This window comes from Scardinius erythrophthalmus (genome assembly GCF_964197995.2).
Source record: "Scardinius erythrophthalmus genome assembly, chromosome: 7".
Lineage (NCBI taxonomy): Eukaryota > Metazoa > Chordata > Actinopteri > Cypriniformes > Leuciscidae > Scardinius > Scardinius erythrophthalmus.
Window position 1 is genome coordinate 33,532,425 of NC_138227.1, and position 24,196 is coordinate 33,556,620.

General features: G+C 35.2%; 1 protein-coding gene and 1 long non-coding RNA gene across 3 annotated transcripts; one reads left to right on the forward strand and one right to left on the reverse strand.

Annotated features, from left to right (window-relative positions):
• Positions 1-417: 417 nt before the first annotated feature.
• Positions 418-1,519, reverse strand: LOC308693380. Its single transcript, XR_014030444.1, has 3 exons — positions 1,383-1,519; positions 958-998; positions 418-530 (listed from the first exon to the last, which is right to left on the reverse strand). It is a non-coding gene; the product is annotated as an uncharacterized lncRNA (long non-coding RNA).
• A 5,044-nt stretch (positions 1,520-6,563) lies between these two features.
• pgm2l1 (phosphoglucomutase 2-like 1) lies at positions 6,564-24,175 on the forward strand. 2 transcript variants are annotated; one of them, XR_014030401.1, is made up of 14 exons: positions 6,564-7,255; positions 9,602-9,769; positions 11,820-11,926; positions 14,531-14,615; positions 14,766-14,849; positions 16,414-16,607; positions 18,013-18,202; positions 18,513-18,610; positions 18,716-18,896; positions 19,960-20,053; positions 20,672-20,801; positions 20,966-21,084; positions 21,250-21,383; positions 22,439-22,576. XR_014030401.1 is itself a non-coding variant. In XM_081369731.1 (14 exons), the coding sequence occupies exons 1-14, from the start codon at positions 7,154-7,156 to the stop codon at positions 22,539-22,541; spliced, it is 1,860 nt and encodes a 619-aa protein (XP_081225857.1). In that variant the 5' UTR covers positions 6,564-7,153; the 3' UTR covers positions 22,542-24,175. The 2 variants fall into 2 exon arrangements, 1 of the variants encoding a protein (XP_081225857.1); XM_081369731.1 differs by having other exon boundaries at positions 20,966-21,155; positions 22,439-24,175.
• Positions 24,176-24,196: the final 21 nt, after the last annotated feature.

A 24,196-nucleotide genomic window follows, 5' to 3' on the forward strand; every position in this document is an offset into this window, starting at 1 on the left:
AGTTTATTTAGAGATATCAGCCGTATGGTTTAGTGCATGCGCTAACGGCTCCAGGTTTGTATCTGGTAAATTACCCCACTAATAATGCCCAGAATGGTACCAAACTACTACAGTAGTACAAATAGGTTCTGTACTCATTAAACGAGGCATTGGAAAGTTTGTAAGTACATCAGGAGTTTATTTAAATAACACTTGCCTGACGGCGAATGCTACTGCTGATGTTGACGTCACTTTATGAGTACAGAACCTATTTGTACTACTCATTTTCCCCAACATAGAGCAGACCGGCACACAACAAAAACTGCTGTTCGGATGTTCCCTTTTCTGATATTTTAGCCTTTGTGACATTTTAATTAAAACAGAAGTAAGAATTTTAGTGTAATAAGCAAAAATTAACAGTAAACTCAGAGATCACCTACCGCTGCAGATGTGTACGGAAGTGAAAAGCGGAAATGCTTAGACCTCTTTCCGGTTCAACCGCTGGGCGCTCCGCATAACCCCTATTGGGGGGATTTTGTAGAGGAGTGAACCTGCATAGAAAATTACAATAGATAACAAGCATAGATAAATACAATAGAAGAAAAACACAGTTGAAATAAGCAGTGCATTATGTTTTTCAGTTAAATCTAACTTATCAGGTACAGAAATTGATTTATCAAAATGTAAAATAAGTCTTCAGTGTAAAAATAAAATAACTATAAAATTAATGTATCTTTGCTAAAGCTACAAGTCATTTTCTCTTTTGATGTTTGATCACCATTGGCGACACAAACAGCTGCGGGTACATTAGGCTGCTGTCCCTTTAAGACAAATGCGCAGAACTAATATAAATGACACGCATCCGTTTTCTTTCTGTTTAAAACACAAGACAAGAGGAAACTCGCCATTTTGACTTCATTTTGCCTGCACGTGTCTGTAAAAAAAAAGTGAAAGAGAACTTAATTCGGCTAAACTCACCTTCTTCATCTACTGACTGTGGATGGCATCAAGGTCTTGTCCTGAAGAATACAGGGCCAAACAATAGGGATTTTATCTCATCTGGTAACAAGAGCAAAGCCATAACTTTAAGAACTCTACTGATATATTTACCCCCTGATATTGCATTGGGGATATCAATTCAAACATTTTTAAAGGCTAAGAGTATGAGCCACAGCTGCCCAAGATATCAAGGGGTTGCAAATTAGTCATGGCTATAAACCTGTATGCATGGCATCTACTTTGTATTTTTTATAAAGCAATGTTCTATGCATTTGTCCCTGTCAAATAAACATTAAATAAATAAATCTGTGAAAAATAACTGCCTAAAGTTGTCGACCCCCTGAACCGCATTTAAAAGTACAAAGAATTTCAGTATTGATCAATAAAAAAAAATACATAAATACCTTTGAGTTGGACAGTATGGTGTCAGTCTCATTGGCCAACATAATTCAAAACAGACCTAAAGAAATAAAATAAAATATAGTAATCATCAGGATATCATGTTATCATAATAGTTAAATGAATTATTATAACTATGACCATTATAATATTGTATTAGTCGCCTATTATTTAGCTGATTATTTAGCTTACAGGCTTCTCAAGGACAATCTCACTGAAAAAACTTGGGGTTAATGATTTTAAAATGTGAGACTTATTTCAAAAGCATAAATCTTACAGACCCCAAACCTTTGAACAGCAGTGCACTGTATGTTTGAGGTGGTTTTGCTTACTAGTCATATGGTTCATAGAGATTTTCTTGGACAGGGAGTGCAGCAGGCCATCACAGCATGATGATCTAGGAACATAACATGCTGTTTGTCACAGAGCCAAAAATATTACATGTGATAGGTTTATTACAAGGAACCAAGCTAGAACAGAGGTGAAATGCATAAAAGATAAATACAAATCTTAAGATAATATATTGTGAAATAAATGCATATGGAATTATCATCATGATTAAACAATAACTCACCCCTTGTTGTAGAGTTTTATTTTTTCTCTCGCTATTCTGAAATCACATTTTAGCAATATTGGTAAGTGACGTCACTGATTAAGTTAACAATACAGTGCATTATTTTAGGTTAGCCTAAATAAATTAGCTTACTTCCCATTGACAAATTACCAGCAAAACTATCAAAAACTGTTATCTACACTAAATATGTGTTTAAAAACCCAAACTTTCATAAATAAGACCTCAACTTAACGTAACTTAGGCCTAACGTTGTCTTTTGAAAACGGTTAGCTAGCATAGATGCTAACGGACTTTTTCAAAGACATAAAACCATTTTTTTTAAATAAATATTTAACAGAAGCGTGTCAATTACACGTAAGAAATGTGTCAGGGGCGTTTGTGTGTATTATTTGTGAGATTTTGTTGTCTAAACTTACCTGAAAGCAGTGAAACCAACAGCGAGAGACGGGAGTTTTGTTGTTTGTCAGTTGTCGATGACGTTTCCATCTGCTCTCGCGCAGCGCACGTGCTCCAGTGTTTGATCACGCGCATGCGCATTAAAACACTTCAAAGTCACGCAGCATTTAACATATAGAATTAAAATATATAACATAATTTAAAATGTCATTAATAAAAAGTTATTGCGAATAGATCTGAACGTTGTTGGTTGTCTTATAACCTTAGGGGACCGTACTGACGACTTGTCAGTTGAATCTGCCTGTTAATAGTAAGTGATATTAAAATAATAACCTGCAGAGAACGTTCTCAGAACGTTCTCTTTAGGTTATAAAAATAAAACCTAAAACCTGCAAGTTCTGGGAAGGTTCTCTTTAGGTTATAAAAAATAAACCTAAAGATAACCTACAGGGAACGTTCTGGGAAGGTTCTCTTTAGGTTATAAAAATTAAACCTAAAAATAACCTACAGGGAACGTTCTGGGAAGGTTCTCTTTAGGTTATAAAAAATAAACCTAAAAATAACCCACAGGGAACGTTCTGGGAAGGTTCTCTTTAGGTTATAAAAATAAAACCTAAAAATAACCTGCAGGAAACGTTCTGGGAAGGTTCTCTTTAGGTTATAAAAATTAAACCTAAAAATAACCTGCAGGGAACGTTCTGGGAAGGTTCTCTTTAGGTTATAAAAATTAAACCAAAAAATAACCTGCAGGGAACGTTCTGGGAAGGTTCTCTTTAGGTTATTAAATAACAACCTGCAGGGAACGTTCCCAGAACGTTCTCTTTAGGTTATAAATTTAGACCTAAAAATAACCTACAGGGAACGTTCTGGGAACGTTCCCTTAATGTTATAAACATAGATCCTAAAAATAACCTACAGGGAACGTTCCCAGAACGTTCTTGTTTGGTTCCCAAAAAAATAACCAAATGGGAACCAAAAGGGAACGTTAGGGGAACGTTCTGTGTTTGCTGGGTGGGAACGCCCACAAGCAACTCACAGTACAGAGACTAGCAACTGACAGCGAAAGTCGCTGACGGTGTGAACGGGGCTTTGGTCCTTGGAACATTTTTATAGTAGGGTGGGAGACATGACATGCAATTCTACCCGTCCTTGATGTCATAACCTAATAAAAATGGGTATTTTTTAAAAATATAAATCTTCATGTTGTTCCTCAGACAAGATATTATTACAGCATACCATAGCTGTAGTTGGTGTATAAAGACCTCTACTTCAAATTTTTATCTAAACATCAAAATTGTCATGTGGTGTGACTGTCCGGGATATGTGTGACCTTACTAATATGACAATATATATCAGCAAAGTATAAATAATTGATAGATTTACAGTTTAAGTAACAGAATTAGGCCATTTCAACAGACACAGAAAGTGTTGATGTCTGTGTATGATTTTAAAGCAAGTTCTGGCCAAATACATTTTGTCCGTAAAATGGGCTTCATATGATGAGACACTGCAATCTATATTTTGAATGGGTAATAATTTGGATATCATTATGATGAAGAGGTCCACACTCAACCAGGAAGTTGCAGTTTCATCTCTGGAGTGGTTTGCAAGGTCAAGAGTTGAGTTCTGGCTTTTTAATTTTTAATTAAAAAGCTCTGTATCTGACATGCTCACTAGTGGTCAATGTTTTGTGTCTTATGGTGTGACATTATTTACATAAAAATGAAACACTTTTATACGAATTTTACTTATTAATTCTTAAAAATCATTCCTGCCATGTGGCAATTTACATGCTTAGTATAAGCTAGCTGTTTTTAGTTAACCAAAAGATTAGCCTAACTGAGCAAAACGTCATATGGTGTGACACTGTATCATATGGTTTGACTGTTTTTCTAAGTCACACCAAATGATATTTTTGTCACACAATATTACATACACCTTTTTTAATGATAAATAAATAACTATTCAAAACATATTCAATGATAATAGTGAATGTTTAATAGTGATCATTAAATTACCTATACAATGAATGTATTTCTTTTCAATTTTATACTTAATTTAATGTTCTTGAAGTGAGATGGTGTTTGATTTACTCATATTTATGAGTTTCTTATAATTTTAAAAGTTTTAAAACAATGTTAGTATGTTTTTTGATTAATGTTAACTGAATTGAATTAATTGAATGTTGAATGCAAATAAAATACAGTTTTTTGCATTGACAAATTGTGGAGTGGTGCAGTTTATCATATAGCGTGACACTATATAATTTGGTGTGACATTCAGAATTGTGCCAGTAAAAATACTTTCTTAATTATAAATCATAAAAAGGTCAACAGAACACAAGAGAAATAGTATCAGCAAGAGTCACAAGCATTTTCATAGATTTATAACTGGGTTTAACATAATTAATCTAAAATATCTGGAAAGGCTGAGGAGAGATGGCTTACTTTGCATGATGGTTTAGAAAAACAATACAAAATCTAATGAATCTGCACAAAAGAAATGTTAAATCTTAAGAGAGTAATGAAAACTATTTATGTTGAAGTTAGTTAATTAGGGAGAGTATATCCCATTTTCATTTTATATAGAATAACTTTTATGTCACACCATATGACAATTTTAGGCACGAATGCAACAAATTGGTGAATAAATCCAATTACAAATACAAAATCTAAAAGACCACATATATTGTGGGAAAAGTAAGAGTCAGTACAACACAACTCAATATTTTTTATGCCTAATATTTGAAGTAAAAAATAAAAACTTTTTTCAGGCTTATATGTCTCCCACCCAGTAACAGTTGTTAAATATTATGTTTAGCTACATTTTACCTCACACTTTCATAGTTAAAACTGAAGCGTTATAGAAAGTGACATTTTCACCACTGTACTACTATGACATCCTCAGTTTTCATTTCAGAGATCTGGGGTGCGTTTCCCGAAAGCATCGTTGGCCAACTATGGTCGCAAGTTCCGTCGTTACCAATAGAGTTCAATGGACATTGCGATGAACTTGCGACCATAGTTGGCCAACGATGCTTTCGGGAAACGCACCCCTGGTCAATAGCCGACAGAATCAAAAAAATAACCTCTTTAAAGTTTTGTCATCTTGAATATCAATAATATTATGTTCCATCATAATATTAAATATTACAATATAACATTATAAACAACCACAAGATGCAGTGTTTAAATTCATTAGCCTAGGGCTCACTCTATACATGGGTTTCTCGGCGACGTCATCACTGCTTGCGCACGCAACCAGGAGGCAATAGACCCGCGGTCTTCGTATCGGAGTAAAGGGTGGCTAGTAGCATAGTGGTGGTGTTGTCTCTAAGTCAAAATGCAAAGAAGTTGTTGCGTAATTTATTTATATGCAGGCCTATCTGTTGTGTTTTATCTGCTCATTTAAATTATACATGTTGCAAGTAATTCCAAATTTAGGCAAATGGAAGAGTGGGACAGAAGAAGGAAGTATGTTATAGGCTATTCTTTCTATTCATAATTTGACGAGCTGCACATGACCACATAGCACGTAGTTGTATGCATCAATGGATTTGTACGCTCTAATCATTTATTTTGTATACACACTTGGTGTCTGAATAAGATAATTATATAGCCTATATCAGGCCATACAATTGCTGGCCACTATTTGTCATCCACAATCCAAAGATCGTCATGTATTGCGTAGGGATCCGGCAAGATCTCACCATTGCTGAGAGTAAGTTTTTTAATATAATCGCCACGGTCGGAGGTACTAAGGCTACATAATCCATCGTCAAATCTTTGATTTACACTAATGTAACGTTATATGTGCAGTCATGAAATGCTGCAGGTCGTAAAGTAACGTAACGTAAACAAGGTTAACTTATATAAAAGCAAATGCTGCACTGCTAACATTACATTACTAACTTAGTCTAACATGATAATTCATACATGCATCACAGTATGTCCGGATTCGTAAACAGTTGGACGTTTTACATATGTTATAATAATATGAAACACAAACAAACAGATCCAACTCTGAAATTGCAGTTTATTATTAAGTCAACAAGAAATTACAAACAATGGGAAATCTACGTTAATTACAATATCTTTACAGAATTCGGCATAACAGATAGCGGGTTTTTTGCCTCCTGGATGCGCGCGCATCCGGTATTGTTTGTATACAAGAAACCCGTGTATTGCCTGAAAACATGGGAAAAAAAATCAATTTCCCAGCATCCCCTTCTAAGCCCATCCCACCCATGAGTTGTCTCTACATCTTAGCTAAAAGTTTGATGGACACAGCAGTTTTTACGTGATATAAAGCCACACCAACACTCTTATAGATATAGAGAAACATTTACAAAATATTTTGCGACGTGACGTGCGTTCATAACGGAACTGCCGATCATCAACAAACGCACTTCGGCTAAATCCATCAATGCTAACTGCATGTGGCTCACTAGCTTCTCTTACTGCAGGAAATGCTGTTAGCTCTGAAGTAAACTATCCAGCTGCAGTGAGTTTACTCTTGAATTATTTGTTTTATTTGAAAATCTAGTTTTTAAAACCATTTAGATTCAAATGCGATTTGCTCTGTGTACATGGACACGACTAACGTGATGGACAACAGTCTTATTTTGATACGCACATAGCGCGATGAATTGAGTTGTGAGTCTGTCTGTGACCTATTTGAATGGTGACGTCACGCCGTTAATCTTTAATTTCCGAGCACGCTGTCCGCAATAACATTCAGTCGCACCGGTTTGAACGAAGCAGCTGGATTTGAGCTACGAATCTGAGGTCTGGATCTACCGCTAAAATGGGGTCTAACGGAGACCTCAACGCAAACTCACAGTGTCTCAGTAGCACTGGAGACCTGGTCCTGGACAAAGCGATCAGTCAATGGATGACCTGGGATAAGGTGAGAATGCAACTAGTTTTAAACCTCATCACACTGATATTAGGACTGGTTGCCAACCATTGCGACTGGCAGCCGCTTTGCAAAGTGTTTTTATATTGTTCAGACGTTGTTTGTCATTGTGAGGCTGAGCATTAATTTTTAATTTTTCATATGCTCATAAATGCAATTCATTTTTGTGTTATGACCATACAATGCAAAGTTAAGAGATAAAGCCTCTGAAACATTCAATATCACGTTGCATTTCACTGCATTGCAGTACCAACTTGAGTCATTCAAATGTTGGGCTGTGGTAGATATATGGTATCAGAATGTAATACCATGGTAATTTGAAACACTATAAATAATGTACCATAGTAGTACAACAGTATTCCTGGAAGTACCTTGGAGTACCATGTAAATTCTTTGGCGTATGAATTTAAGTACCATTTAAGTACTCTTTTGTAACAGATGGTAGCCTACTTGTCTACAAAAAGCATGGTATTGCCCCGTTACAAAAAGTACTGTTGTTGCACCATGCCACAGTGATGAAATCAGAATTCCGACACTAAAATTGATGCTTTATGGTATATTTACATGGTTTTCTAAGATTCTTCCAGAAATACAATGCTTAAAAAACATGGTAGCAAAAACTCTGGTTGTAAATTGACATAGGCCTACTTTTTTTGTAAGGCACTTGTCCAAAAAGACTATATTATTACATTATACGAGTTGATTGAAGTAAGTACTATGAAGTATCATATAAATAAGTGTCATCCTGCATGTCATATCCTGTTACCTGAATGTCAGAGTCAGTATGACCAGCCTCTCTGTCAATCTGTTATTCTATCATACTGTAAAGAGAGTGAGATTTGATGCCAAAGGGAGCTTGTGCTTTAAATATTGAGCCTTCAGAGAATGTGGTACATTATAACAGCTATTTTTGTGATATTCTCAGAAATTACACATTGTTTTGTATTGATATAAGTAAAGTTTGCAGCTCTTTTTCATTTTTTTTATTTATTTTTTGTTCTTTTTAGCTCAGGCAAATTTAATAGTCATATGCCTGGCTGACCTCTTCTTGCAAATGTCAAACTCGGCCTGCACTGGATGACTGGTGTATAGTAGTACTCTACAGAGCAACCAGCTGTCAGCTGGCAGTTGTAATAAAAAGCCATTAGTTCAGCAAAAATAGACGGAAAGTAACACATTTCCTTTTGTGATATGTTTAAGTGGTACTTTTTTTTACTAATTGTGTAGGCTACTTCCAATGCTATTTAGACATTCTTGTGTTCACATATTTGGGTGGCTCACAGCTAGCTTACATGTTTGGATTATTTGAAAGCCTGTTCAGTCTATGCCACAGAGATAAGCTTTCAAGCAACAGAAGGAAAAAAAAAATTATAATATTAATTTTCCATCCTGACTGTTGAAAAAAAAAATCTATGATTAGATGCATTCGCGCTGACTCATCATTACTGATCCCAGCTGGGAAGAGTGTCTGGTGCTGCCCACTTTTTATATGTGAGGATATTATTGATTTTTGATCAGATCAATAGTTTAACATTTGCTATGGCCTGCGGTGTACCAGAATCCTGTTTGTCCTTAAAAATCCTTCCAAATAACAAATTAATGAGTTTGTGCATGGGTTCAGGTTCTCTCTCTCTCTCTCTCTCTCTCTCTCTCTCTCTCTCTCTCTCTCTCTCTCTCTCTCTCTCTCTCTCTCTCTCTCTATCTCTATCTCTATCTCTATCTCTATCTATCAATCTATATATATATATATATATATATATATATATATATATATATATATATATATATATATATATATATATATAAGAGAACCTGAACCCATGCATAAACTCATTAATGTCAAAGAAGTCTACATAATATTATTATATATAATAATATATATTATTATTTTATTTTATTTTTTACATAATCGTATTGAGGGTTAGTTCACCTTAAAATGACTCTTTTGGTTAATCTTTGAAACACAATTTCTTTCAATGAATCCTGAGAGGGTTTATCCGGGTAACCATAACTTCACTCTATGTGTCAATTATTGTTTAGATTTAAATAAAAATCTAAATTAAATCTCTTCATCATATTAAGTGTTTAACTTCACAAGACTTGGATTAAACCGCCTAAATCGTTTTATGATGCCTTTATGTCCTTTTGGATCTTCTACCTCTCAGGTTTCATTGAAAGTGTCCTAATTTGTGTTTTGAAGATTAACCAAAGTCTTATGGGTTTGGATTGATGTGAGGGTGAGTAAATTATGACAGAAGTGTAATTTTTGGGTGAACTAAACCTTTCAAAAAACTTGTATGAAATTTGAATTGACAACATTAGTTTTTGTGCCTATAGAATCCTCAGACACGGGAACAGATCGAGTGTCTGGTGCGAGAGGGGCGTGTGGTGGAGCTGAGGAGGAGGTTGTGCTCCAGGATGACGTTTGGAACAGCTGGCTTGAGAGCCCCGATGGGAGCGGGGTTTGCTCGCATCAATGACCTAACTGTCATCCAGTCGACACAGGTAAGTCCAGGTTAACAGCATGCAGATGAGATCACAACAGGTATTCCTTCTCGCGTGAAAAAGATATTAACAAAGGCATAAGTCTTTGACCTTAAATGTGGTGAGGGCCTGTTTACACCAAGAGTGAAGTAAAAACACACTATTTGCATTCTTCATCCAACAAACTTTGCGACTTTTTCTCTCACAATTCTGACTTTTTTTTTTCTCAGAATTGTGAGTTTATATTATCTTACTATTCTGAGAAAAATAGTCTGAATTGTGAGATAAAAAAAAAAGTCACAATTACCTTTTTAATTTTTTATTCTGTGGTGGAAACGAGCTTCCATAGTAATGGACTGATATAGTGAAAACCGAAAAACATATGGTATAATGATGATAATAAGGAGATACGGTTAGAAGTAATACTAAGAGTAACCATTTTAGCAGTAAAATGGGGGATTCCAAATGTCATCATATACATACAAAAATACATGTTATGTACCTGGCTGTCAGGGTTTATTTTACGATAATGATTTGCTGGCTCATTGTACATTATACTTTACATATACAAATCATTCCCATTTTCTCAGCATTTGCTTTTCAAATCTTTACTTTTTTGCCTGCTGGTTTCAGTACTGTTTTTGGACTAACAAGGAAGTTTTGACTTCTGAAACTCACAGGATAGCTTTAAAATACAGTGACCTCAGGGAAAATGTGATTTCTCAATTCATGACCCCTTCTGCGAGTGTGTTTTTAATACAGCAGTTAAAGGGATAGTTAACCCAAAAATGAAAATTAGCCCATGATTTACTCACCCTCAAGTCATTCTAGGTGTACATTAGGTAGTCAACCAGAATGCCTATTACCACCGCGGCAAAAATAAACCAGTCACATTTCAAAGTCATTCGCGAAATGACCGCCAGGTGGCGCAAAGGGATATTGTGCAAAACAGCAGCAATTACCACATTTTGAAATGTAAGTGGGGTTAATGTCGATGAAATACTACAACTATGGTAAACAGAATAGAAACATTTTTTAGAACAGAAAAATAGAATCAAAAGTTAAAAATAGAGACGACAACAATATAGCCTATATTTCATATTGTAGACGTCAGTGGGCAACAGAAGCCTAATCCCCGGGGGAGCAGCGTGATAACAAAAAAAAAATAAATGTAATAACAAACAAAAATAAATTGGGTGCAATGAAGCTGATTATTTTTACTATTCTATTGAGGAATGAGACGAATGAAGAGTGTTTCTCGCTCGTGTGAGCGAGCACTAATTGCTGGACAAACAAACTTTTGGGCATTTCTCAGTTTGTGAATTCGTGACCGAGTGGTAGAACTTAGCTTTCGATCATTTTAGATGACACGGGTTCAAATCCCGAACAAACGTGGACTCCTGTTATTTTTATGTTAGGCTATTAATGCATTTTATATTATTAATGCAGAGAGATTTGTCTAGTTCTAAAACTCTGTAACACCATATTGTTTATTTGCTTATATTTATAAAATAAAATTACCATGCATTTCCATTTTACACTAAGGAACAAATATTATCCAACAGAATGACTGAATTTACATCTGTATAATAATTCCAATCGTAATTTCAAAAGCAGTTCTGCTAAAATATATATTGGGGTTCCCTATACAGAAAGAGTTTTTATAAACATGATTTTGAGCAAGGTGCGATTTGCCAGGGGGGACGGGGATTTCCTTCTGGTCTAAACATCCCTGCTTCTGCTGAATTATTTTAACCCCATTATTTTTTACGCTATTATGGATTTTTTCTTTTGCTATTGGGGCAAATGAGAACGCAAAAATTATATTTGTTGTAGGTTCCGTTTCACCACTATAAAAATGTACTCAACTATGACGACTTCGCTTGTGAGAACCCCAGAGATGTGAAAATGGTCCATTTCAACAGTGAACAAGGGCACATTTATCTGGAATACTGTTTATGAACACAAACCCAGTCTAGTTGTTTGATATTTATTTGACAAGTATTAGGCTATTCATGGCCCATTCTGTTTTTATAACTATGATAAGTCTGTCTTTCCTTCATTGTTGTAGGGAATGCACAACTATTTAGCCAAATATTTCCCTGACCTGAAAACAAGAGGGCTGGTGATTGGATATGACACTCGTGCCCAAGCAAGCAGTGGCTGCACCAGTGAACGGTAACATTCTCCACTCCATTATATGAACTGTCTACATGCAATTACACCTTCACAGTGTTTATAACCTGGCATATTTCATAGCTGCATCAACAAAATAGCCTTCTCCAATGTTCTTTCTTAAATATTTTTATAGGCTAGTATTTTATCTTTTGATTTGCACCAACATTTGTTGCACATGCAAGTGGAGATGCATAACTAGATGGCATATGTACTGTAATCCCAAAACTATATAGTATAGTAGGTGACAAATTAAATTTTATTTAATTTTCAGTTTTCAATTAAAGGTATAGTTCATGCAATACATGTAAATTCGGTCATGATCTCCTACCTTATGTGATTTTGAAAACTGTACGTTTCTTTCGTGTGAATCACAAAAAGACATGTTTTAAACAAAGTGAGGGTGAGTAATTGATTAAGAAAACCCTTTAAACTCACCTTCACCCTAATATATTTGGATTGTTGAGGAAAGAACTCTGTTGGAATTGAACATTGGTGGATGTAGAAGTAGATGTCTTGTTTTACCAGTAAAATTGTCTGCAAAAAGAACCAGCAAAACTGCCTGTTTTTTGGACAAGAGCAAAAATACGAGTTCTCTCTCCCTGCACTTAACAATAGTGCTGCATTCAGGCACATGTTGAGCGCACTCATCAATTGCATTCTTTGTTCTGAAAGCACATTTCTAGAGTCAATGCAATAGAGTTAGAGGTTACTGTTAAAATGTTTCACCTAGCCACTCTGCATAATATGTACTGTAATTTCTGTTATATCATGACCTTGACTGCATTATATATAATATTCTGATTAGTTATGTGTCTTGAAAACACATTAACCTAATTGCTATAGCCAGATTAGACAGGATACGACTGGAATTTTGGATCATACAAACTTAAACTACTTATTAGGGGCCCAGCAACGAAGGTGCGATGGCATCTATTGTATCTGTTAATCGTTGTTTCAAAAGTTGTGAAATTGGGTACACTGATAGAGGAGAGTCTGAACATTAACCACAGCAATTTTGGAGTCTCTAACTCAATCCCTCTAGCGCCACCAACTGTCCAAAGTTGCACTTACATTTATTCTAGTAAATTTTGAACCGTAAGTGCTAGAAACAAAAAATTAATTATACCCTGCCTATGATGTAATTTTAAGTCATGGAAATATTTCCACCAAGTTTGATTTCCACCAAAATTGGCTCAGATCTTCTTCAGATCATGCTGGCAAAAAGTTATTAAAAGCTTGTTGATGATAACAACCATTTTCAAATAACACACAAACAAATTTGACGAAGAGCATGCCAAATTAGTTGCAAGGTTATATCTCCGCAACCGTTTAGTGCAGGGAATAGGCAACGTCGGTCCTGGAGAGCCACTGTCCTGCAGAGTTTAGCTCCAACCCTGAAAAAAATCCTCTGTCTGTAGTCTTAGTAATCCTGAAGATATTGATTAGCTTGTTCAGGTGTGTTTGATTAGGGCTGGAGATAAACTCTACAGGACAGCAGTACTTTAGGACCGACGTTGCTTATCCCTGCTTTCGCGTATTGAGATGAATTTTGGTACATGTCATCTCAAGCATGTCCTGAAACAGCATGCACAATTTTGGCTCAGCGCCACCTTCTGGTCAGGAGATATGAAAAATTTATATTTTTGCCTAACTTCTTAACTGTTTGCCCAAAAGTCATAAATTGGTCTCTTTTAATTCAGTGCAGCATACCGAGTTGAATGATACCCAGTTTTCCCATATCGGCCATTTTAGTCATTTCGAATTTTGTATGAACTGTATTTTTTGAACTTATCAGAATATCATTACTAAAACTCGGTATGTGTCAGCAGGACCATACCCTGAAGGCACTTAAAATTTCATTAGAAATTTTCCAAAACTTTAAGTAAAATGTTTGATTTCAAATAATAATGAAAAATAAAATAAAAATGCTAAAAGCTTTTGATTAATTTATCATATTTTAATGAAACTGGCCTTTATCAATTCCTTGAGTCATACTGAGAACAATGATACCAATTATGCAATGTTTGGTTGAACTTGCTGTCTGCCATTTTGCATTTCTTTGAACAAAGATTTTTTCAAACTCCTCCCTAGACAGTTGGTCTGATTTTTACCAAAATCGATTTAGAAAAAAAGCCCTGAACTTTTTCCGGCATGGGCTGAAACCATTCTCCAATAACGCATCAACAAATTTGATTGCATGGTGGCTGTAACTCTGAAACACTTAGGCTTTGACACCAAACTTTGAATGTGTCATTGTCACCTAACACTGACCACACATCAATTTGGTAACAGCGCCACCTATTGGTCCAAAGTGCTAAGCAATTAAATCAAATTACTAGTGATTGTATAATTTTATTTATGATTTTCCAGCTGGTTTGCATCAAATTTATCTAAAGATTTCTTTAATTAGCCTACTTATTGTTGCAGTCTGATAACTTATTATTCATTTGTGCTTAGCCCATTAATTGCTGCTTGCGTCTATATTTTAGAATTATATTTGTGTATGTCTATACAGTACTCTACATTTGCTGTAATAAATATTTTTTCTATTACATCAGATAAAACAGTGCAAATAACATTTCCCACCCTTTGGTTTATCTGCAGGCTTGCAAGGTTGACTGCAGCTGTTATGCTTTGTAAAGATATCCCTGTCTATTTGTTCTCTACATATGTGCCTACCCCATTTGTGGTAAGAAAATGTTATTGATAGATTTTGTTTTAATTACAGTTATATTTTGTCTGTCTTGGGAATTACCCCTAGGAGCAATGATGATAAAGAAAAGAGGTGAAAGTTATCTTGAATCCTGTGAATTGTCTTTCCATTTTTTTTGTCCTCCAGCCATACACTGTGATGAAGTATGGAGCTGCAGCTGGAGTCATGATCACTGCTTCTCATAACAGAAAAGAGGACAATGGGTACAAGGTGAGCAGCTTTTAATAAATTGAGTTCAATAATTCAAACCTACAGTTTTCAGTTATTTCAGATCATTCTGCTGCATCACAGTAAGAGAATTGTCTTGAAAGTGTAAAATAAAAACCGCAATAAAAGAGCTGGAGGAGTTATAACACTCTCACACTTGCTATTCTTGTTACTTGCCCTTTTTAGTTTTTTCGATAATACACGCTTTTAAGCCTAGCAAACTTAAAGGTATAATCCACCCCAAAATGAAAATTGTCATCATTTACTTTCTTCTGCAGGATCTTTTATAGATATAATGCAGTGACTTTGTAAATGTGGCAAAGTAAGTGTATATTGTCAGAAATGTCCTTCTCTTTTTGTAAAATTCTTCTTAATAATATAAAACCAAAATAAGGAGTCCTTTGATCCTTCTTCTGAGACTTAACATTGCATTTTACTATTGGCACACACTTCACGTGTGGTGGAAAAACAATGAAAAATTTTGGTTCCGCCTATCAATTCCTTTGTGCGCATTTTGATGTTATTTTTAAACTTTTCAAGCACAAGAACATAATTCGGTATTCACACTATGAATATGTGTGAATACAGTAATGTGCATACTATGTGTGTGCACAGAAAAGCTGCCTTTCATATAGTACGCAAATACTGAATTGACTTCTTTCACGTCTTCATGCGCTTGAATGGACAAACATACACAAAATTGTCAAAATATCCTTTTAAACAAAGCTGATTTTGTGAATGTAAACAGTTAAGAAAGAAAACGCTTGTGTGTCAGTATATTGGACCTGTGCATTCGCTCTTATGAAAGCAGCCTAATATACCTTCTGCAGTCATTAATGTTAATCAAAAGACAAAGAAAAAATTACTCCATTCTAGACTAAATCACTTTTGTAACTTTAATAAGGATTTACCTATATTTTATTTGTAATGTGAAGACAATGCAGTGTTATTTTACATTTGATGACATTTGATTGTCAATGTATGTACTAGAACTACCTGAGAAATAAAACACTTTATTTTATTTGTTCAGTTGTATTTATTTGTTCTTATTTTATTTCTGACTGTTTTCTTTTCTTTAATTATGTTTGAACTAGCCTATATATTAGTTAGTTAGTTGTTGCTGTGGTATTTTTGTTAATGGCATAGGCAAAAGTTTATGTAAGTGTTCTTTTGGCTGCTGATTTTTGTTCATGGTATTCAGCTGCAATGCAATGTTTTGCAAAAAGACAGAATAAATAGGTTTGATATCTGAATGTTTGACCTTTTTTTTTTTTTTACCTTGTTGTAATTGAAACTGGGAATAGGGAATCACTAAAATTCAAACAATACCCAACCCTAATTACAATAGACCTGTCCAACTGCCTAAAATCTTGATTTTGTTCATTGTTGCATTCTGAAATGTTTCAAGGGGTTGAAAGGGGTCCGTTGCTGCAAGGGACTGTAAACGAGTTTAAAAGCACTGACTTTTGAAAGTAACACAAGCGCGCAGTCAAGTATGTCTTCTACATACCTCAGAACAGGAACAAGGTGTTCAATTGATGTGATTCAACCTTGTGTTTTTCTGTAGGTTTACTGGCACAATGGTGCACAGATCTCCTCGCCACACGATAAGGGGATCTTGCATTGCATTGAGGAGAGTACTGAACCGTGGACCGAGTCCTGGAATGCGGACCTAGTTGAGAGCAGCCTGTTAAGGAGTGACCCACTGGAGGACGTCTGCCGCTGGTACATGGAAGAGCTAAACACTGTCTGCTTCCACAGGTGCAGTCTCTCACCTGTACTAAGAGAGTGTACTGTTGGTGTTTTTAAACCGTAAAAATAAAGTGCCCGGAAGAACCGATGAGTGTTTTTCGTAGCAATGATATAGATGAACCGTTTTTGGTTTCCCAAAAAACTTAAGAGAAGTGTTCTTAGAAGTATGTTTTGGTGCCATAAATGTGACATTGAGTGTGAAGAACCTTTATATTCTAGAAAACCTTTTTTCCTTTACAAAGAACAGTTTGTGCAGTTTGAAGGTTCTTCACATCCTGACAAATAATCTTTTTGTGTGTATTAGACTTTTTTTTAGGTGCATTTGTATTTACTACAATCAAAATGGTATGCTTATTTGTATATAAGACAAAATCACAAAATCAACATTTTATTAGGTGATATCAATAACAGTAAAATTGTCCATTTTTCCACAATTGGAGATCACCATGTACTGAAAAAAAAAAGTTTTCTAATTTTCTTATTTATCTACAAAGTAAAATATTAATAAATTGGATTTAATACTTTTAAATTAATCTGTACACGTTACTTTAAGTATTGTCTTTAATAACCAAAAATTGCTAAATATTCAAGTAATTATTCAAGGAAACAAATTAAAGATGCAGTAAGCGATTTCTGAGAAACGCTGTTTAAAGTGGATTGGACTGAGCACCACAACAAACCCTTTAGGACCCTCATTAATATATATATACGTGTGTGTGTGTGTGTGTGTGTGTGTGTGTGTGTGTGTGTGTGTGTGTGTGTGTGTGTGTGTATATATATATATATATATATATATATATATATGTATATGTGTATATATATTTAAAAAATATCTGAGTGAAACGGCTTCTCGAATAAGAAAAATGTGGGGCAGATGAATTGATGTAGGGTTTTGTCCATGAAGAATTTTTTTTTGGATGGTTGTGGTTTGCTATTGGTGGATCTCATATGAGTGACAGGTTGACCCGCCCTCATGCCAGTAAACACATCATCAGAGAAGAGATGAGCTGCAAGAGGGAGGGGAAGTTATTTTGATGAAACATTACAAGGACACAGAATATATATATATATATATATATATATATATATATATATATATATATATATATATATATATATATATATATATATGTGTGTGTGTGCACAGATAAATCACTTATATAAATACTGCAATATTTCATGAAAGATAAGAACGGTCAATATTTATTTCATGGTGACTTTCAGAAGCACTATGATCTACAAAGTCTAAATAATTTATTTTAGTTAGAGGAACTAAGTATTTAGAAGTAATTATTTTTCAAGTATGTGTTTTAACATACAGGGGGTTGTTGGATTTTAATTTTTTTTTTTTTTTTTTTAAATGCATTCCTTCACAAAGTTTTTATTTTTTATTTTTATTTATTTTTTATTGCAGAGAACTTAACACAAAGTCTCCCCTGAAGTTTGTGCATTCATCTTTCCATGGTGTTGGTCACAACTTTGTCCAGAGAGCTTTTCAGCAGTTTGGCTTCCCACCTCCGATCCCTGTTCCAGAACAGAAAGATCCAGATCCAGAATTTTCAACTGTCAGTTGTCCTAACCCAGAGGAAGGAGAATCTGTCTTGGTAAAATATTTTTTTTTTTCTTCTTATATTTCGACTTTTATAACTTTATATTAAGTTACATAGTTCTAAATAACTACAAAATGTATTTAATTACAATAACAATTACAAAAAAATTGCTTCTTAATTAGGGATTTATTAAGTTTGTCTTTGAAAGACCAAGGGTTCTTGCTATATGTGGTAATTGCGTCCTGCCAAAACCAGCTAGCCAAACCATGACCCCTTGGTTATAGCACAGTGAAGGGGAAAACAATGCTAGTTTAACATGCGGACATACTGTAACCATTGAGTTGTGTTGCACTGACCGTTTAAGGAGCTGTCCCTTCGTTTGGCTGAGAGAGAAGAGGCTCGGATTGTCGTGGCCACAGACCCTGATGCTGATCGCTTGGCTGTTGCAGAGCAGAATGACAAGTACTTTATCTTTAATACCCTCAGCAGTAAAACGTAGAAGTATCAGTACTTGTTCTGAACTCTTGAGTTAAGTAGTAATTAGTATTCTCTGTTTTTTATGGGCAGTTGCAGTTGGAAAGTGTTCACGGGAAATGAGTTAGCTGCATTGCTCGGCTGGTGGATGTTGTTTAACTGGAAGGAAACACATCCTGACCCAGCAGACACTAAAAGAGTATACATGCTGGCCACCACCGTTTCTTCCAAAATACTTAATGCCTTTGCACGCATTGAAGGCTTTCATTTTGAGGTTAGTTCAAGTCTCAGTTTGAAGTTTGTACTATACTAAGGCTTAAAATATATTGAGTGCTTTATTATTCTTGAATCGAGATTATGATCTAAATCAGGGGTTAGGATGCTCATATAAGGACCACATCCTTAAATTTAAAAAGGCAGCTATAATTTATTATGTATAAAGACCCAATAAAATATGTGTAAAATGTTATTTAAAGGTGCTCTAAGCGATGTCACACGTTTTTTAGGCCAAAAATTTTTTTGTCACATACAGCAAACATCTCCTCACTATCCGCTAGCTGCCTGTCCCCTGAACACACTGTAAAAAAAAAAAAAAACGCGGTCTCTGTGGACAGCCCAGGCTCCACAAACGGCAAGAAAAACAAACTGGCCCAGCCTGGACCACGAAACACAATAAACAGTGTTCCAGCCAATAAACGACAAGAATGATTTGGGGGTGGGGGTTGGGGGGGGGTTAGTGTGTGTGTGCACATGAAGGGAGGTGTGGGGAGAGGAGAGGTGTCCTAGAAAACGACAACGACTAACGTTAAAAATGTATATTCTTGAGAATTTTGATATGACACACGACTAAAAGAGACCAAAGAGACGACGTTCCGATGAACAAATAACAAAGGATAGGGAAAAGGAGAAGGAACGTGCAAAGTCCCGAAGTTACATCAGAAAAGCGTTCAAAAGGTGGCGAGAACTCCGCCGGCAGAAGAGCTTCCATTCCGAAGTTCAGGTGGCTCTGTTTTTGCTGGACAGGTGAATCCAGTTTGGCTTTTCTAAATGGTTCATGACTGTTTCAGGAAGCACGGAAGGGAGGGAACAAATACTTTGAACGTCAACAAGAAGTGACTACACCCAACATCGCTTAGAGCACCTTTAAAACACCTTTATTCTGTTTTTCTAAAAATTTCCACATACACCCTAGCACTTCCTTGTGCAGCACTTTCCCTCAGATTTGAAAACCCCTGATCTGAATTAATTGGTTTGCTAAACAAAATACAAGGCCACTGCTTAATAGTTTAACTTCTTACTGCACTTTGGTATTTTTACTTTGCCGTCTTTCATCCTAGGAAACATTGCCTGGCTTCAAATGGATTGGAAATAGAATCCATGAATTAACAAAAGCAGGAAAGGAGGTCATTTTTTCTTTTGAAGAATCCATTGGTAAGTGTTTAACTGCAGATACACATAAAGTTCAAGCAATGCTGTCGCCAGCATGTTTGTTTATTCTTTAAATTAGTGGGATTGTTCATCCAAAATTAAAAAGTTTGTTGTCCTTTACTCACCTTGTCATTCCAAACATTTAAGGACTTTTCACACAATGTCAAACCTGACTAACTGTCTAAAACGATGTTTAAATGTTAAGACTTGACGCTTCGCAACAGGCAGCCAGTCACATGCTTTATATTCACATGCTTTGGACAGTCATGGAAACAATGCGCGTTGCATAAACAGTAGTTTCAGCGTTTGGGGGGAGACGGATTCCGTTTAGTCAGTGGGGTCCAGTGTTGTTTTGAAGCACATTGAATTTGTATGGACAAAACAATTATTCAAATTTCTCCTTATAACACACTTTTCATAATCTAATCGATTCCCAAAGGATAAAGTCGGATCTTTTTTTAGCTTCCTCTGTCACTTTGAAATGTCACACAATGGGTTGTGAACACCATTTTAAGTTGCTTAAAATTTAACAGGGCTTGTAAAATCCACACAGTCAATGGGCTTCAAAACAATACTATTTGGAACAATAATGTTATGTCTCATCCTTTATTTTGATGCCAGGGTTTTTGTGTGGGAACATGGTTCTTGATAAGGATGGAGTCAGCACATCAGCTGTTGTGGCTGAGATGGCTGCTTATCTGCACACCAAAAACCTTTCCTTGAACCAACAACTATGCAACATCTATGAAATGTGAGGGTCTATTCTGCTACACTTCTTTGGTTTTCTTTAAGTACTTGATAATTATTGAAGATTTCAAAGAACTATGAAATATTTTAGTGTGATTCTGTACCATTGCTTTCACATTTTACTTTGATCATAATACTCTGATTGTTCTCTTCACTGTTGTACCCCAGATACGGCTATCACATTTCCAGAACATCCTATGTCCTCTGCAATGACCCACCCACTATTTACAGAATATTTAGCCGTCTGCGCAACTTCGGAGGCCCGGGTGTATACCCAGAATTATGTGGTGATTACTGCATCACACACATCAGAGATGTGACCACTGGTTATGACAGCAGTCAGCCTGACAAAAAATGTGTATGTCATAGCAGATCTCCTGTATATTTCTTGATTTTAGGTCAATGACAAACAGTTTGACTGGAATAATTGTTCTTTTAATATTTCCTTTTAGGTCCTTCCATTAACAAAAAATAGCCAAATGGTTACATTCACATTTCAGAATGGCATTGTTGCCACGCTTAGGACCAGCGGGACTGAGCCAAAGATCAAGTATTACACGGAATTCTGTGCACCACCAGGAGAACGGTTTGTATCTTCTATTAGAAGTTTTAAAATGGATGGTTTTGTTGGCACTAGACTACTTTACTGGATAGCTGGTTTTGTTTTAATTTTGAATTAAATGTATGAAAGTCTTTGTTAGATAAAATGCCAAATCAAGTGGCATTTATTAAAAAAAAAAAAAAAAGTGGCAACTTCATTTCGATAGTCCATGAGACATTAGAATGTTAGTCATTAGACTGTCTATTTAAAGGGTTAGTTCACCCACAAATTTTAATTCTGTCATTATTTACTCACCCTCATGTCGTTTCAAACCCATAGGACTTTTGGTCATCTTTGAAGATCCTTTTGGTGAAATCTGAGAGCTCTCGGTCCCTCCATAGACAGCTATGAAACTACCCCTTTGACGCTTCAAAAAAGTTCATAAAGAAAGCATAAAACTAATCCATATGAATTGAGTGGTTTAGTCCAAATTGTCTGAAGAGACTCAATCACTTTATACGAGGAACCAATTGAATTTAGGCTTTTATTCACAGATAAACAATGTCTGCTTATTCTACTATTAACCCTAACAGTCCACTAACACTAGTTGACATTTTGCAAATTATCTTTAAAGTATGTTGTCTTCAAAGTTAGTTATCATGTAATTGCAAAGGTAATTATAGTTAATAGAATGTCTTAAGTGGACTATCGAAATAAAGTGTAACCAAAAAGGATTCAGATTAAAGAAAATGGATTTAGAACATATCCATAGTTAAGGTGATAACTAGTTGGGACACCTGTGTGTTCTTGAGTATCTGACATGGATCCACTACTTTGTTCAGTTCATTAAATGCCATTGCAAAAATGGCTCATGATTAAAGATGGTTCCGAGAAAGTCAAGCATCATTTGTTTGTGATATCTAATACAATGCCATTTATGTGTGGCTTAAATGTCCTTACACTCTTTGAGGCCGCTGTATTATCTTACAGACTTTACCTGATTTTCTCGAATCTTAAATATATAGGAGAAAATGCAATTTTATGAATAAATTTGATCTATGTATATGTTTTTTTTTTTTTTTTTTTCAATTGCATTGCAGTGATATCTCTTGTCTGGAGGAGGAGTTAAGAAAAGTGACCACTGCTCTAGTTGAAGAGTTTCTTGAGCCTGACAAGAACAACCTGCTTCGCAGATCAGTATAGCTTTATTTAACTCGTGAGTCGTGGTAAGATTGTTGTCCTCATGGGCATCTCATGTAAACCAGTCCCAAAAGGCCTGTCAGTGTACCGTCCTGTGAATGTCGTTTTATCACTGTGAAATTATTTGAAGCATTATCACCTCATGGCTCTCAAACAAAAAAAGTAAATATGACAGCCTATTCATTTCAGTGGTTTATATATGACAAAAAATATTGTCATGATCGATTTTCTTTTTTTTTTTTATCTCAGTTGAATGTGTCTTGGTCTGAGAAGGACATTTACGAGGGTTTGATTTTATTTCTGTAACATTTTTCAAAAAATTGTCTTAACTTGATCTTTGAATGCCACATTATTACCATTACTTCTGTTGTATTATCCCACCTAATTTGATTTGATGTTTGCTTGTGTCCAGATTTCATGAATATCACTCCGCATTATATTACATATATTATTTGATCCCATGATCTGCTCTTTGTTCTCTGAGGTTTTGCTGAGAGTTGCTGCTGCTACCTTTTAAAGCTCTGTGAGCATGTGTATTTGTTGTGCTCTCATAAACCTGTCCATAATATATAAATATATATGTTGATGCTCTCATGTGTTGCAAGGTGCATTGACACTCACCCTATATGTAGTGTTATATGCGTTGATAATCAAAAAGGAAACAGGATCAGCAACAACAGCATATTGTTGCGCTGCTGAACTTCTGCTGTCTTTGTCATGCTGGATACGCACTGAGTAAAGGAAAATGAAGAAATTGTTTTTGAAACTTCTGGTTTCTGCTGTACATAGTTTCATGGGCATATTTGTCTTTTGTGGGTTATATACACAATGTGCAAGTTGCAGTAAGTTATATAAGTGCTATTGCCTTGCAAGCGAGACAAACACGGCATTGCACTCTAACAGATAAAGAGAAGGATTATAATTATTCACTCTTAGCTGTTTGGATGCTAAAACAAGAATTTATAAAACAGAAGTTCAGAAAAGAAAAGTTGGTCACATTACTGTTTGACAGTTTTGTTTCCTAACAGTTCTCAATCACTTAAGAAATTAATTATTTGGGCAGTTCTTTGTCGTTTTAGTTGGTATTATTTATTCCAAACGATATACCGGTATACTCTATTTATTTATTTGGTTCTATGATGCAGTTGTACAGCCATTTCTGCCATACTATTTTTTTTTTTTTTTTTTTTTAGATTTAGCAAGGTTATTAAATGGCAATTATTAATTATTTAATTAATTATTAATTAAAAGTCAATATTAATTGAGACTGTGATATCGTATTGTTATTACTGAGTGTATATTAAAAATATCCTCAGTGTACTATTGTCTGATTGAATACGCTTCATAATCCTATTTAGATCCAAATCAAAGTTCATGAAATGTAAAGTATATTAGTGTTTTGAAAGAATAATACATATTTTTGTTGATTATTTGAGAGGGTCAAATAGAGTGTACCTGATTTTTGAGGTGGAAAAAAGATAGATATTTTGTGATATTTTTGGAAAACCAAAGGAAGAACTGAAAGTACAGATGTTTTTTTTTTCTGTCTGCATTATTGTTTCAAGTAAAAAATAATTTGCTGTGCAACCTTGACATTCCTTATGTACATCTCTCTACAAATAAATCTTTGTATTTGTAACGTGCTGTTTATGCCTTTC